Raw genomic sequence first — 16481 nt, 5'->3', positions numbered from 1 at the left:
TATTTTCAATTCAAAGGTGTGTACACTACTTTTAAGACAAACTCCAAACACACAAGAGATAATAAGATGCTCATGATTGTCTAAAAATTAAAAGGTAATGTTATCCACACACCCTTTTTACCTCCTACACACATCCTGTTAATTTTTATCCTTTGACCTTCTTTACTTCTTTTCATAAGACGATTAAAAATTGAAAAAAGAAGTGTGAATAGCATCCCAAAGTAACATTTAGAGAAGTAGAAACTAAACCCCTAAAAAAAAAATTTCTATATAATTCTAGCCATAGTTTTGGGCCTAGCAAGACCATTCCTATTTTCTCCTATGAAACTCAAAGCACAATTGGTGGCCCACTAAACATGGTTACCTAAGTCTTTTTCAGGATTCATTGTGACAAACAACAGTATAATTCTAAACTCTGCATTGAAGCCTTGGAAACGTTCTTGGGACAAGAAAGTTTCCCTCCTTCAAGTTTGAAGGTGGATGGTTTGCATCTTGTGACCTTTGACTGAGAAATTAATCTCACTTAATCCTTTATCATTTAAAATGACCAAAAAGAAATATGACACTTTTCATTAGTATGATTGACTGGAAAACTAATTCCAAGTTTTCAACTCATCATGTTGGAAGTCAAAAGCAAAATGAATGAGAATAAGAATAAATGACAATGGTTGAAATTGTTGTACGCAAGCTGCCTTGTTTTCCAACAAGCAGCAGCCAATATGACTTTTAGCATGGACAACAATCAATGCTATGTTTAGAAAGTCTTGTAAAATCTTTATAAGACAGATTTCTATGTACGTTTGAAGTAATTTCCATTCCATCAATAAGAGTTAAAAACTTTTACAGAGTATTTTTTCCCAAGAGGTGTGATAAAGTTTGTAAACCTACCATCCACATATTTTGGTATTGAGTAAGTAAATTTTCAATACCAACAATCTATTTCTTCCTAGATGGGAACAAAGGGATGCTTTGTTCATCCATGAAGAAGTTACCAGGATCAACTAAGGTCTTCACATGAACAAGTCTCCTAAAATTATTCTTGAAATACTTCAAGCCCCAAATGCTTGCTTGTCCATAGCTTGTATTACAAGCATTGTTCCTCCCCAAGTCAAGATCCCTATAATTCAAATAGGCACCTCTTGGGGACTTTGAAACATATGGTTCCATGTAGTCATACAGCCTTCTCATCCCGCCAACATGTTTCTCAGTTTCCTTGCCATCATCCCAAGTGACCATATACTGGATTCCGAATATGTTGCCGATTCTGTGTGGGAAAGGAGTTTCCGAATCTGAAATCTCACTCATCTTTCCACCATAAGGTGTCAATATCAAATAAGCTTCTACTTCAATCAGTGTTTGCCATAAACCTTCCAAGCCAGCTTCCGAAATTGGTTCAGTCACATAGTCTGATTTTGCTTTGAAGAAGCTCTTAGATTGTTGTGTTCTCCTGAGCAAAGCTTCCGACTCGTTTATTGAGATGTCGGCGAAATATAGAACAGACTCAATCCAGCTCATTTCAGTGCAGTTGCTGCGGTCTAAACGCAACTCCGGAAAATTGTCTTGCATCAGAGGGAGAAGTTTCTCGACTGGCCCAAGAAACAAGGAACCAAATTCAATTATAATAGTTTTGCCACCATTTGCGCCAGCTTTATTTCCAACACTTACGACTGAATGTAGGAAAATGTCTTCATGAAGTTTATCTGCAATGTTTTGCCATTTCGAAAATAGTTTGGTTGCGCCTTGTTCTATGGTCTGTGAAAGTTTGAAAACTGTCACAGATGGAGGAACAGGAACCAACCTAAGTTTCCATTTCAAAATGACTGCAAAGCTTGAGCCTCCCCCACCTCGAATAGCCCAAAAGAGTTCTTCTCCCATGGATTTTCTGTCCAGAATCCTGCCATTAACGTCAACAATCTTAGCGTCAATAACATTGTCAGCTGCTAGACCATATTTTCGGAATATAGTGCCAAATCCACCTCCGCTAATATGTCCCCCCACACCCATAGTTGGACATGACCCTGCTGGAAATCCATGAATTTTACTCTTTTGTGCGATTGTGTAGTACAACTCTCCGAGAGTAGCACCTGACTCAACCCAAGCACTCTCATTCTCTATGTCAACATCGACAGACCGAAGATTGAAAAGATCAATGATGATGAAAGGAGCTTCGGATACATAAGATAGGCCCTCGTAGTCATGGCCCCCGCTTCGGGTTCTTATTTGTATGCCGTCTTTCTTGGCGCATACCACAGCTGCCTGAACATGAGAGTATTGAGAAGGAGTAATAATAGCATGTGGTTTCGGTGTTGATGTGTTCAAGAATCGGAGATTCTGTATGGAGGATTGCAAGACTAAGGAATAATCCGAGGTGCTTTCGGTGAGGATGATTTTGCTTGTTGAGTTAGAATGTATGCGGGATGAAAAGCACGGGACAAAGCTTTCCGAAATCGGGTTCGAAGTTGTAGAACAAACTGAATTTAGAAGGAAGAAAAGTAGTAGGGGAAGTAGTTTTATGTGGGAGATCTCCATCTTTATTTGTTCTACGTATGTGAAATGGTATGAGCTCTAAGCTCGCTTATATAGGTAAGATGAGTTGGAAGAATTGGAAAGATATATGCGTAGACTTTTCACAATCGATTGACTAACAAAAGAGCCCTTTCACAAACGTTTGCCAAACAAGAGACTTTTCATACAAATAACTATCTGTACATGAATCTAATACAAAAATTTAATACGTTTTCAATTTGAATTTTTGATCTATGTGACAATGGAATAGTTACAACAACTACGAAGATTTGTCGAATTAAGTGGGGTTGGCTGTATGAATTTTAAAATGCTATTACGCTGGGTTTTTACACCAAGTCTTCCGTTAGCTCCAAGTACTCCATATTGTTTATGATAGTCGTCATAAACGATATGGAGTACTTCAGAAAATGGTTTCCACCTCCAGCTTAAAACGACTTCGTTTTGGACATGAGTACTGTAGTAGCATAGAAATCATGATTCATGGTCCTATCTCCAAAATCTATTTTCAACCACACCCTAAACAACATTTCTTCGTTTCTATTTCTTTCTAGCTACAAGCTAGAAAGCCGAACATGCTATATGCATGCATGAGCCATTACCTGAATGTCTTCTTACTGAAACTAGGGTTGTTTTTATCTCCCTACAATGCCTTCTTATTCGAGTGATGCTTCTTGTTTATCTTTGTTCCGTTTTACTCCATTTCACGCTATAACGAGTGTCAAACAAAATATAAGTTAAAAGAGGAAGCACGATCGACTTAGTACGTACAAATGCTAAGAACTTACGAAGAATTAAAAATATTTACATACAATGGATCGTAGTCTTGGCTAGGAAAGCATTCCCTCTTACCAACCTGCAATAAGCAGGTATACCAGTAAACTGAGTAGCTTCCCCGTTGGTATGTTGGAATTTGATCCGCTTTTCACATCTGTATGTGAACCTGCAATCAGCAACCAAAGTCAGTGCCATTGGGGAGCTCGGGGTTAGGGCAACAAAATGTATGGGAAGATTATAGTTTGAGTATCTGATCATCCAATCAAACAAGTTATGTTCACATCTTGTATGGGAATGTTATAGGGCATGGAAAAGCAAGGTGTTAGCAAAAAATGTGCACTGCAACAAACTGTATGTGGATTCTTTGAGCTTAATTATTACATCAACTGCTAATTGGCTGCGGACTTTCATCGAACAGGTTGAGTGCACCCAATAGAGAATGAATTCACAAATTATAGATAGGATGGAATTACCCTACTGTTTGACAAAACATCCATAATCCTAACAGTAAATCAGCAACAGTTCTTATTATTCAAACACACACACTTGTTTTATATTTTTCACTCTACTTTTTGTGCTCCTGAAATTGAAGGCAACTCAACACAACAATAACAGTAAACACATGTATGTGGTGATATCCCCAAAAAGAGAGGACCAAAATCCAAAAGGGTCATCTCCTACACTTCACAACGTTTATCTTAGCAGGTATATAACTTAATAACAAATTAATATTGTAATTAATTTGAGATACCGTCACAATAGCATATTAACTGCAGGTAAATCTATTTATTTATAAGTGCACAAGACTAAGAAAACGAAAAATTCTTCGTTGTCAGTACTCGCATATTTTTTGTGTCTATACCTCTTGTCAAATAACTTTATGTAGACACATCACATGATGATTCTATGAGAAAACAACTCAGTCGCAAGGGACCTTCAATGATTGTACTCCATCTAATAATCCACACCCTTCAAATCTAACCGTGTCACAAGATTCAGCCACAAAATCAAGACCAACCCACCAACAGAAGCTTCTGTGCAATTGCAGTTTTCAATGACAGCTATTTTAACGCAACTTGACTTGACTTAAATGAATTTGTGAAAGGAACCTATACTGTGACTTTTTACAATCTTAGACTATGGGAAAGGTTTTCCACAAAATATGAGGTGAAGAATCTGCATCTGGATGGTTTAGTCCAATTAGTCATATTGTTCAAATAAAATAAAATAAAAGACTCGTCGTAAGCATAGTTATTTAGAATTTGCACACTTTAATTTTCTCATTATGCACATTTCTTATGCGGAAAAAGAAAAAGTGCAAAAATCAATTCCCGTTACTTCCGTTTTAATTTTTGTTTTTTGCAATGATTGAACTAGTCCTCTCTGAGACAAACTAATCAGATGAAAATGACATTCACGGCAAGCATACCCCATTACACGAGGTAGAGAGAAATTGTCAAGTCAGCCTTCAATAAAAATGACATTGTCTCAACTTTCTTATACATCTCACGATCTCTCATAAATCCAAAACCAAATATTAAATCTGGAGCTGGATAAAAGTAAAAACACATTGTATATATTCACTGTGAGAAGAACTGAATCAAAATAACCCAATAATTGTAACCATTTCATATCTTTTTTTAACTTATTACTACGAATCTATGACCAATCAATAACCAAAAATCCATGCTTTTGTATCAACTTCCTAAGTTCTCTTATTCCTTACTTGGAAGAATTGGGATGCTTTGCTCGTTGTAGAAGAAATTTTCGGGGTCGACGGCGGTCTTCACCTTCACCAACCTATCAAAATTGTCATTGAAATACTTCACCCCGTATACCTTTCCTTCTTCATAAGTAGGAGCCCCATTTGAACTAGCACCAATGTCAAGGTCCCTATAGTTCAAAAAAGCACTTCTTGGATTCTTTGACACAAATGGGGTCATGTAACTGAAAAGCCTTTTGCTTTCTGTGGTGTAGTTCTTCTCTAAGTCCTCCCCTGCATCCTCCCAGTTCACAGAGTACTGAATTTTGAACAAGTTTCCGGCACGGTGGGGAAAAGGCGTCTCGGATGGCGCAATCCGGCTCATTTCCCCGCCGTACGGATTGAAAACAAGTCCTGTTTTCCCTAGCTCGATCATTTTCTTCCATAGCCACTCCAACCCGTCTTTTGAAATCGGGGTTTGGACATAATCAGACTTCCTCTTCAAGAAATTTGCATCGTTTGGCATTCTGTCAAGCAACGCTTCGGGAGAGGTTCCAATGTCGAAGTTCGCCCACCAGAGGACGGATTCAATCCAGCTCGTCTCAGTACAATTCTCCTTCGTTAACCCCAATTCAGGAAACTCCTTTCCCAACAATGTCACAAGTTGATCGCCATTGCCTAGAAACTCAGCCATAACTGTAGCTCTAACAGTCTTTTCACCCTTCTTCACTTTAGAACTCACAGGCTGCAACAACAGCCTCATGAACAACCCATCATCCGTAGTCGGCGCCACCTCCTGCCACCGCAAAACTAGGGCGGTTGCATCCTCCTCCAACGTTTTCTCAACCCGAAAAATTGTAACAACTTCCGGGACAGAAACCAACTTCAACTTGTACGAAATAATGACTCCAAAGCTTCCACCACCTCCTCCTTTAATAGCCCAAAACAAGTCTTCCCCCATCGATTTTCGATCGAGAAGTTCCCCGTTCGCATTGACAATCTGAGCATCAAGGACATTGTCGACAGCAAGGCCATACTTCCTAAGCAAGTTACCATACCCGCCGCCACTTATGTGTCCACCAACACCAACCAGTTGGCAAATCCCCGCCGGAAAGGCGTGAACTTTGCTCTTCTCCCAAATCCTATAGTACAATTCTCCGAGCGTGGCGCCGGCCTGAGCCCAAACGGAGTTGTCCTCAATGTTCACCGCGATCGACCTGAGATTAAACATGTCAAGAACAATAAATGTCTGGCTAGACCAGTACGAAATACCCTCGTAATCGTGGCCGCCGCTTCGGATTTTGAGCTGTACGCCGGCGAGCTTGGCGCAAAGGACGGAGGCCTGGACATGGGATTCGGTTAAGGGTGTGACGACGAGGAGTGGTTTTGGGGTGGAGGTTCTGTTGAACCTGGAGTTTCTGATGTAGGCTTGTAAAATTGGTGTGTATGAAGGGTTGTTCTGGGCATAGACTATGCTGGACAACTGGGTTGTGTTTGATGACTTCGTTTTGGTATTTAGGCATTGGAGAAAGCTGTCGTACACAGAATCCGAATCTGCCCATGAAGCAGAAGCTTGAAGAAAGAGAAGAGAAACAAGAACCCGAAGAATCTTAGACATGGCGTCTCTCATTGGTTTTGTTAAATTTGTTGAATGTTTGTAAGGGATCGGTCCTCTTATATACAGACACAGAGGCACCAACAGTGGGAACGGTATTTGCACTGATTCACTCTGACCATTCATGGCGGTTACCATTTTATTTGTTATTTGGAAGCGAGATTAAAACATTAGAAACAATTTAAAGTATTATATTAAATTTATCCGAATTACGGTAAATGAAATTCGAACTTGATTGGATAGCACAATAGTTTAGCTAATTTAGTTATATAAAAAAGTGGTTTCACACACTATATTTAGCATCTCATACGCGTTTTTATTTTTGTTATCGAACGAGAAACTAAAAAAAAATTAACATACTAAATTAAACAAATATATGTACAAAATAAAAACGTGTATCGTTTTCTATTCGGATTATGCATTAATGAGTAGGATCACATTTGATTTTTATTTTTTTTTGGAATTACCATGGATTTAAAATTAATAGAAAATTGAGCTTCTTTCTTTAATTTAATGGAAACTTTTAGGAAAGTAATCTGGTTTGCCGCTTGGGCAAACCGGCACCAATCAGTCATTGCACATCTCAAGCATCTTACTTTTCCTAAAACTCCGGCGGGATTAATCACGACTGTGATATTTTTGTGATGTGAGGTCCAAATACACTGAAATTGTGTACATTTTGACTGTAAATAGTCATAATTTGACATGATATTATTGACTTTCGTTTCTTTTAAAAAATTTAGGTTTAATTGGAAAAATCAAACTAAATCCAAATTGACTCCTACAAAACACATAATTCACAGAAAAAGAATCGTACTTGAACCTTCCTGTTAAAGTCAATAATATTGTTTTAAAGAACTTTTAGAAATTTTGTTTGAAAGTTCCCTTTTTATGAAAGTATTGTTGTATATCAATGGATGCCCACTCAACAAAAGAGATCCACACTCAACAGCTGTCCACTAAACAAGCAAAGATGTCCTCCCACTACGAGTGGCCGATACTTGTTTTCATTACCCTTTTATTTTATATAAATACAAGACATATGGAATGAAGAAAGTGTGAACGTCAACTCAAGCCACACGACTGAGAAGAGAGAAAAGAAGGAAGGAAGAAGAGAGGAAGAAATGAGAAGCCACAAGGCTCACGGCAGAGAGAAATGATAGTTATCTTTGTAATCTTATTAATTCAGATTATAAATGAAAGCACTAATGCTGTCCCGATGACGTACTCCAGTCACACTGACTGTAGAGGAACCTCGTAAATTTTGTGTTTTGTTTATTTATTTCACTGCACACACCGTCAATTTTACAACAAGTATAGAGTTTTGGAGCTTTCTCAACGACAAACAAAACCACAATCTGTCGGAGTAGTTGTCAGGTTTTAGTTATTGTTTATATATAGGGAGATGCGATTATATTTTTGCAACCATATGAATTGTTTTCTAAATAGCTTTAGGGAGATGAGAAGAGAACTCAAATATATCCATATATAATGACAAATTCGTTAATCAAGTTTTGGTAATAATTAATCTTTTCTTTATTTTTTTTACACAAAAATATTCTACTCTGTCGATAGTGGAATTGAGTTAGGCCATACAATGAATCAGCCACTAACTAGGTATCAAACTCTACACAAATATAATACGTCATCTTCATTCATTTGAGTCGAACTTTAGGTGCATCATATACAAGTGAAGAAGATTATCATTGAACTATAGTTTCAGTAACCGGAGACTTGTAACTTAACAAGATATTAAAGTGATAAATTGTATAAGATGGTTAAGTTTAGCCTTGAACCCACAGGGCACAACCAATCTACCATGTATTGAACCTAAAAATTACAAAGTATACGTGGCACGCATACTAAGTAAAACAGAGCTAACTATGTCCTTTGACGGCTTGAATTCTAATGCGAGTGTGCCAATTCGCTACCGACCTTGGCTAGGCAAATTACTTGAATGTGGTGATGTGGTGGAATGCGTTGCTAACTTCTTAATCAAGTAACTTCGTTCGAGGAATGAACACTCTCAGCCTTGAGTTCTAAAATATGAAGACAAGGTTGTGTAAATCATTGTGAAGTTCTGGATCCTGTACACTAGGTTCGGCAGCCTAAACCATTTGGTGAAAATATAGGTCCAACAAATCAGTTTAAACCGTATGGACAAATATACTTAAAGGAGATGAGTGTCTTAATCGTAAAAATGGTTCGGTTGTTTGCGTGCCGAACTCTAAATGTGACTTGAGAGTAACCAATCATAGAACACCCCAGTTCGCCAAAAAGGCTAATGAGTGACCTCTTTTGCGAAAAAATCAAAGACTCCTCGCCGACTAAGACTTAGGATAAACAATCAACCATAGACTCATAAAGAATCATCAGTTATCCAGTTGGTCGCCTTCATTAGTTGCTCCTGGAAAACCCCGTCTATCCACTCGGAATTTGTGCTAACAATTAGTAAGTCAATTTCCACAAAATGGTGTGAAAGGGTGTCGCTTAGAGCGTTGATTTGTGTGTTAAGTTGAAGGTCCTTTTATTGTTGCACGATTTCTTGTATTCATAAGAATTAATTACATGATGCTCAAGTTGGAGAGTATGATAGCACTACAACTCCTTAACATTGTCTTTAATTTCCTCACAAATCTTTCTCTCACCAAAGCTCTATCACCACTTAATCTTACCCTTTTTTGCTCAAACTAGAATTTTGGACCTAGTCTTATTATGTGATCCTTAAGAAATTAACTCAAATCTCATCAAACACCAATCATGATCCCCAAACAATCTTGTACTAGAACTCAACCACGTCATAAGCTAATTTTGATCTTTAATCAAACTTACTTTGTAAGATCCCACATCGTCCGGGGGAGAGGAGGTGATGTGCCTTATATGTACATGCCCTCATCCCTATAGTGAGACGAGTTTTGGGTGGAAGCCCAAGAACAAATCCGTGAGGGCGTGGCCCAACGCGGACAATATCTTACTATGCGGACTGAGATGTGACAATTTGGTATCAAAGCCACTCCCCCAGCTGAAGTGCGCTGACGAGGACGTTGGGCCCCTAAAGGGGTGGATTGTAAGATCCCACATTACCCGGGGGAGAATAGGTGATGTGCCTTATATGTACATGCCCTCATCCCTATAGTGAGACGCGTTTTGGATGGAAGCCCAAGAACAAATCCGTAAGGACATGGCCCAAAGAGGATAATATCTTACTATGCGGACTAGGATGTGACATACTTCGTCTAGGACTCGGCCACTCCATCAGCATTTGTCGCCAAATGAATAAGCCTCCGGATTTCTTATCTTTATATAATCTTAATAATTTTTTGGATAGTATTTCGAGTGACACATGTCGCTAACACGAGTAACTCTTCAGATTTCTTATCTTTATGTAATCTTAATAATTTTTCTGATGGAATTTCGAGTGACACATGTAAAGTGAGTAACTCTCTAGATTTCTTATTTTGAAGTAATCTTAATAATTTTTCGAATAGGATTTCGAATGCCATGTGTTGAGATGTCATTGGTTGTGCAAATTTTAGATAGGATTCTTATCTACGTGACACTTCTTATCTTCAGTTAGGATTTTTATCTACGTGACACTTCTTATCTTTAGCTTTCAATGTTGTAGGAATGATGTAGGTATTTATAGGAAAAAAATTAGAATTTTTTTTTTAAATTCGTCCAAAAAAAAATCAAATAGGCTGAGCTGGAGGGCTGGCAAAATGTCAAGCTTGACATTCTAGAGCTGGAGAGCTAGCAAAATGTCAAGCTTGACATTTTGATGCTAGAAGGCTGGGAATGGCCAGCCAGCTGGCCTAATTTGGGGGTTTGGGTCCGATGGGGCCCACAAGTCTTTTGGTCTAGCCTTCTGTTGGAGACGATTTTCGTGTTATTCTTAACTATTTTTAATCCTATGATCATTTGATTGGATCGGTTGAAGATGGCCTAACAACCTGCTTTCTGACCTTCTACCAACTTGGCCCAAACCAGAACTTCAGACCCAAACACCGCTCAACTTTGTAGCCTAAAATCAAGTGCAAGGTTGTTATGATTGCATCCATAAAAATTCTTTTTTATTGTATAATTCTTATATTATTTTCCAATGCATGGTACTGGTTAGGTCATAATCTTTCCCGCTATGGCCTGCAATTACAGTATAATACTATATCCCGTGAACTTCACAAATTAAACATTTGTAAGACAGTAAGAGCATGGACTTTTTCCCGACCCCATTAAAACCTTGGGGGATACACACGGAGAAATGCTAATGTGACTCTTTATTAAAACCTTAGAGGATACATATATAAATAAAAGAAAAATGCTAATGTGACTCTTTTAAAATGAAATCTTCTATAGATTTTCTACAAGCTCATAATTTAATGTTAACTTTCTTACCACCATTAAAAAACATTGTGCCCAAAACATAAGGTGCCAGAGAGTATATAGAGAGTTCAGGTTTTAAGAAAGTTTCCTTAACATTTCTTGAACAAAAATGAAGTTATTATATAAATATGTCAATTATTCACTGTATAATTAATCTATAACAACCTTTTATTTGTTAAATGTTTCATCCGGTGACAACTGAGGATGCTTGTCTTGATTGTAGAAAACGAATATATCTATGTAGTTGTCCAGTGTAGGTAAGGGAACACGTGCTTATTATGATCGGCACGCATCCACAATACAATATCGTTAATCATTGGATACCATAAGTAATCAATGATTTTTCTCTTTTACATCAATAATTGTGTTTAAATGTGGTATTACAGTTTAATGATATTTCTCTTTATATGTAATTCAAATCTAGCCAGTGAATGCAATAGCGGAGCTAGGAATTTTTTACCGGGTGGGCTAGTTTAAAATTTTAAATCTTTTTAAATAAAGAAACTTGATACCCTATTTCTCATAGTATCAGCTAGCTTAAAAAAATTCACAAGGTGAGCCAAAAAAGTGTTAAAATTAAACAAATTCAAATTTGTACATGTACAAGAAGCGATGAGAAAAATAATGTAAGAAAAAAATATGGTTTGCAAACTGTATTATATAATTTTATATAGTTAAACCTAAAGAATTCGAATTAGCGACTAAATATTTGGTGAGCTACATTCGAAAATCAGTCAAAATTTTATTTTTCACCACAAGCTACCTGGGCTACAGCCCAGGGCAGCCCTTAACTTGGCTCCGCCATTGAGTGAATGGCAAGTTTCTCATCTATTTATTCTCCTCGCCCCTTAATGTAAAGATATCGTTGTCTAAATGAAACAATTGAAAAATAATTGTAGTTTAAGATATATTTTGTAAGACACTGATATATTTACATTATAGAGTTGGAGATTAGATCTAAGCAATCAATAGTTTGCCAAATATTTTGGTAGCGAGCTTGCTCAGAGGTGCATTATTTCTCATATTTTCATGTCAATTATCCCTAGGTTTTGTTAAGGAACTGGTTATATAAGAGACTTATTACTTTCCTTTATTTATTTTTAGCAAAGTTCTGCACTTAGAACACTTTTTATGATAAATCGGCTTCAGAAGAAGTTTTGATGCAAGGTCAATTGGATCCAAAGGAAGCGAAGAAACTGAAGATCATTTGTCCAAATTTCATAATTTTTTATGGAGCCAAACATTCAAATTTTATAGTTCAATCCTACAAAAGTTACATTCCTGCCATAACTGTGCAGTTGTAGAAAAATGAAGATTTGAAGGCTTTCCTGATTTTTCCTAGTAATGTGCGATTTAAGCCTAGAAAGCTAAGACATAGAGCTACATGTTTCCTATTTTTCCAAAAATTTCTAGAAGATGGAACGACCTTAAATCTAGGGGGCAAAGTGACTGCCGTGTTTTTCAAGACAAGAATGATTCTTTCCTAGTTTGTGTCATTAATTGTTTAGGAATGTGTTTCGTTTTATGAGAATTTTTATCAAATCTTTTAGGATTCTTTAGTATAAAAGAGCCTAGGGATGTACCTTGCCATGGATTATGGGTTCTATCTTTCTTTTATTTTTATTTCTATGTGTAACTTAAGGTTATGATGACACCATGTCATGAATATTTATGAAGTACTTTGTTAACTGATATTCGATTGTATGCAATGCTGAATTCTTATAATCGATTGTATTCCATGTTGAATTATTAATCTTTGTGCGCGTTTTATTTTAGATTCAGGTTTCTAATGACTAGTCGCCCTTAGGCATCTAGATAAATAAATCTATTAGGATAACCTACAATTAAGTTTATTGGTTCTAAGATTAAGAAGAGTAGATAAACTAATGAGGATGGCCAACTATAACTAATGAGGATGACCAACTATAACTAATGAGAATGACCAATTATATCAAGCTAGAGTCTTACTTGGTTGACATGATTCTTTTACGCTTAATGGATTTTTATGTGTTTAATTGTATGCCTAACCAATGTGATATAGTTATCATGTAGAGATACACGAGTTAATGTCTGACCACAGATTAATTCATACCTTAAAAAAAAGATCATCTTTAATATTGGCATGATAATTGGATAGTAGTTGGCTCTAAGAATTGTTTGTAGATTCATAACCCAAGGATTTCATTGTTTCTCAAACCTTTCTTCCCGTGTGTTTATTTTAATTAATTGTCTTTTTAGTTTTTTTTAAATTCATTTTAGTCCTAATCTATTCTTCAATTCAATGTATCCTTTGTTTGTTTAATTAAGTCTAGTGTGATTAATTAGTAAAATTGGTGTTAAAGCAATTCTTGTGGGATCGACCTCGTACTTCCATATCTTTATTACAATTGATTAGTGCGGTTACGAGTGATTTAATTTGTGTCTTTTGAATCTCTTGTTTTTAGATTACAAAAGTACATCATCCACCACATGAGCTGAACTTAAAACCATATTTTTATAAGTAAAGAAGAAAACACTAAACTATAGTTCATACGGCATGAGCTAGTTTTAATTCATTAGATGTACGCGGTCTCAGTAGACTTAAGATAATGAAACTAGCTCCCATTTAGAATATTCGTTACTTTTGCTCAGAACGCTTTTCAAATCAAGGGATCTATTCCAGTGGGCGAATGGGATCGAGCCTAAGTTTTGAACCTTTCAAATCAAAGGACCACTGCTTTGATCCCATAAAAAAGAAAACTAATGAAAATGACTTGAAAATTTTGAATTTTAATGATAAGGACAAAATAAAGGGTAAAGTGAATAGTACCATAATTGACTTTTTAGTGTAAAAATGTGGTTTTTCGTTAAAGTGAACAGTACCGGGTGTTTTTCGTTAAAATTCCCTTGATAAAAAGGATTTGACTTAATGAAGTCATATATGTTTTGTCTTCTAACTTTTGTTCTCGGCTTCACATTTTCTCTTAACACACATCAAACCAAAGAAAATAATTAAAGGCGGCAAATTTAATATACATTGTAAGTTCATTTTCTAAGATTATAACAACTTAAACTTTTGCAGTTTAATTATTGTCTAATTTGGTATTAGTATAGAGTCTTGTTTACAAGTACTCCTTGTTTGACTAAATGTGGATTCAGGAAAAATATGATTTAGTGATATTTTGAGGTGTCTTTGATTCAAATCATATGTATGATGAGTTTGGTACCGAATTATTATGGTTGACACATTGTGTGTCTTAGTGTTAAATATATATTTTTATTGAGATTTTTAATTATTGTTTGAGAATTTATTTTAATTTGTTTGAAATTAGATTTTTATTAAAGTAGTTACGAGGCTTGAAGTTTGGAAATTAATTATCTAAAATCCGTAGCCTTTCGAGGTCACAATTTATATTTTTGAATAGAGCTCGATCTCACAAATGCGTAGGTGCAAACCGTTCTTGAAACGGAATTATAACGAATGAGTTATTAACGTTTAAAGTTAGGGATATTTATGTAATTTTGACCTCCTTTAGAAGGCTCCAGATTTTCTGGAATGATCAGATTGTGCCACGTGTGTGACTGAGATGAAAGAAAAGAAAAGAGAAAATAGAGATGGTTGGCTGTGATGGAGAAGGGAGGAGAAAAAAAAGGAGAGATGGGGGGAACATAAGGGGAATGAGGAACAAGTGAAAGGAGGGAAATGAAGGAAGAGGAAGGGAGGGGAACCTAGACGGTGCATTTTACGGCCAAATTCCGGTGAATCACGTTCGGAAACCACCTGTAAAATGTTCAACGATCTTCCCTCTACCCATTACAACACAAAATTGTTGAAATTTTAGCCTTGAAATTGTGAAAACCACACCGGTGAGTGTGGGAAACCCTTGCTATCGATTCTCCCATCTTCGACACTTGTTTCACATCTTGTTTCCTTATTTCACTTTTTGTTTCATTCAACCCTTCTAAATTGAGTACTTGGTTCTTGTATTGTTTCTTCGAGCTGTTGTTATTTCCTTGGCCTTCCACTCGGTTACGTTGAGTGATTCGGAACTTGGTATCCATTGGGGTTCCGTTGAGAGGTCAAGTTCCCTGCTCTGTCTGGATTCTGTTGAGTGATGGTACAGAATCCCTTATACTCCATGATTCCATCGAGTGATGGTCCGGAAAGGTATCATGCCTTGGATTTTATTGAGTGGCTCGTTATGCATTGTACTTTGCAATTCCGTTGAGTGATGGTCCGGAATCATATCTACTCGGATTTCATTGAGTGATGGTCCGAAATCCTTTCTACTCTGCGATTTCGTTGAGTGATGGTCCGGAATCGTATCCTGGTTTGGATTCCATTGAAAGGTCTGGAATCCCTTTGGTGTCTTGGTTCCTTGGATTTGATTTTAGCTTCAAAGATGTAGGCTTTGGCCGACCTGTGTCTCTCTAGCCCTGCATTTCAATATATTATATGTGTTATTGATTGGTGTGATAATTGGATGGTGTTGGAATGCATATGTGTGGGTGAATGGCAAGATGGCTATAGAATATTATTGTGCTTCGTTGAATGTTCCTTGAGGTGCTACATGCTTGAATTGTGGTATATTGTTGAGACATAGCGATTTATGTGATGAATGTTCGAGTATAGTGAATGGTGAACTACAAATGGCTTGATCCCTATTGAGGGTATGTAGGCAGTTTAATGAGGAGGTTAGATGCAGCCATAAAATATACGAAAATTACAATGCAATTCGAATATTGAATTATGCTTTGTACATATCTCGGTGGCGAAGTATGTTAGAGATACGGGTATTTGGTGACGTCGCATGTCGATCCTAGACGTATGAAGGGATCGGAGCGTGACATTCATTATCCGATTTAACTTAATATTTTCCCATGTTTCCTTTACTAATTAGGGTTTTCAATTCGGAATAAATTAATTTGGATATTTAATTTGGGTTTGTAATCTTAGTAAAATTCGGAAAAAAATGATACAATCATAAGTTCATAAAATTCATATACACAGGAAATCCATTGGAAAAATGTAATCAAACTTCCGGAAAACCTATAATGTGTGGAAATTCAGTAAAATGTGAGGAACTAGGGTTGGGTTTCATGCTGAGGAACTAGATACCCATGTGATGGAAATTCCATTTGTTTTTATTTTCACTTGGATGGTTTTTCTCTTGCCTTTTCTTATCACATAATATAACACAGTTATTTCGATATATAACAGGGATAAGGTTATTATTTCTGTCAAATATAAGAGAAATTTATATTCGATCAGTCGAACAAGACATACCATCTGTATTGTCTGATTGATCTCACGAAACATAATCATATGTATTAGATTAAACACGAGAAAACTTTATTTCTTCTAATTCTCTCATTTCAAGGGGAATTAGAATGAATAAGTTATTTGAATAATTTAATTTCAAGAGGTCGCACTTGGTGCGATGACAAGTGTCTTCGCCCATGAGCGGTAGGTTTCGGGTTCGAGACTTGAGAGCAGCCTCTCCA

General features: G+C 36.6%; 2 protein-coding genes across 3 annotated transcripts; both read right to left on the bottom strand.

Moving 5' to 3' along the window:
• Window positions 1-787: 787 nt before the first annotated feature.
• Window positions 788-2529, bottom strand: LOC114827747 (tetrahydroberberine oxidase-like). Its single transcript, XM_029110193.2, has one exon. The coding sequence runs from the start codon at window positions 2527-2529 to the stop codon at window positions 937-939; it is 1593 nt and encodes a 530-aa protein (XP_028966026.1). The 3' UTR covers window positions 788-936.
• Window positions 788-6853, bottom strand: LOC114827746 (berberine bridge enzyme-like 21). 2 transcript variants are annotated; one of them, XM_029110192.2, is made up of 3 exons: window positions 5027-6853; window positions 3336-3466; window positions 788-3232 (listed from the first exon to the last, which is right to left on the bottom strand). In XM_029110192.2, exons 1-2 carry the CDS (start codon window positions 6753-6755, stop codon window positions 3372-3374), a joined length of 1824 nt encoding a protein of 607 aa, XP_028966025.2. In that variant the 5' UTR covers window positions 6756-6853; the 3' UTR covers window positions 788-3232; window positions 3336-3371. The 2 variants fall into 2 exon arrangements, with proteins under 2 accessions (XP_028966025.2, XP_028966024.2); XM_029110191.2 differs by lacking the exon at window positions 788-3232 and having other exon boundaries at window positions 3243-3466.
• Between the last annotated feature and the right edge of the window lie 9628 nt (window positions 6854-16481).

Source organism: Malus domestica, chromosome 10 (genome assembly GCF_042453785.1).
Source record: "Malus domestica chromosome 10, GDT2T_hap1".
In the NCBI taxonomy this organism is placed as follows: Eukaryota; Viridiplantae; Streptophyta; class Magnoliopsida; order Rosales; family Rosaceae; genus Malus; species Malus domestica.
Note: the sequence above shows the minus strand (reverse complement) of the source record. Positions and strands in the feature narration are given on the sequence as shown.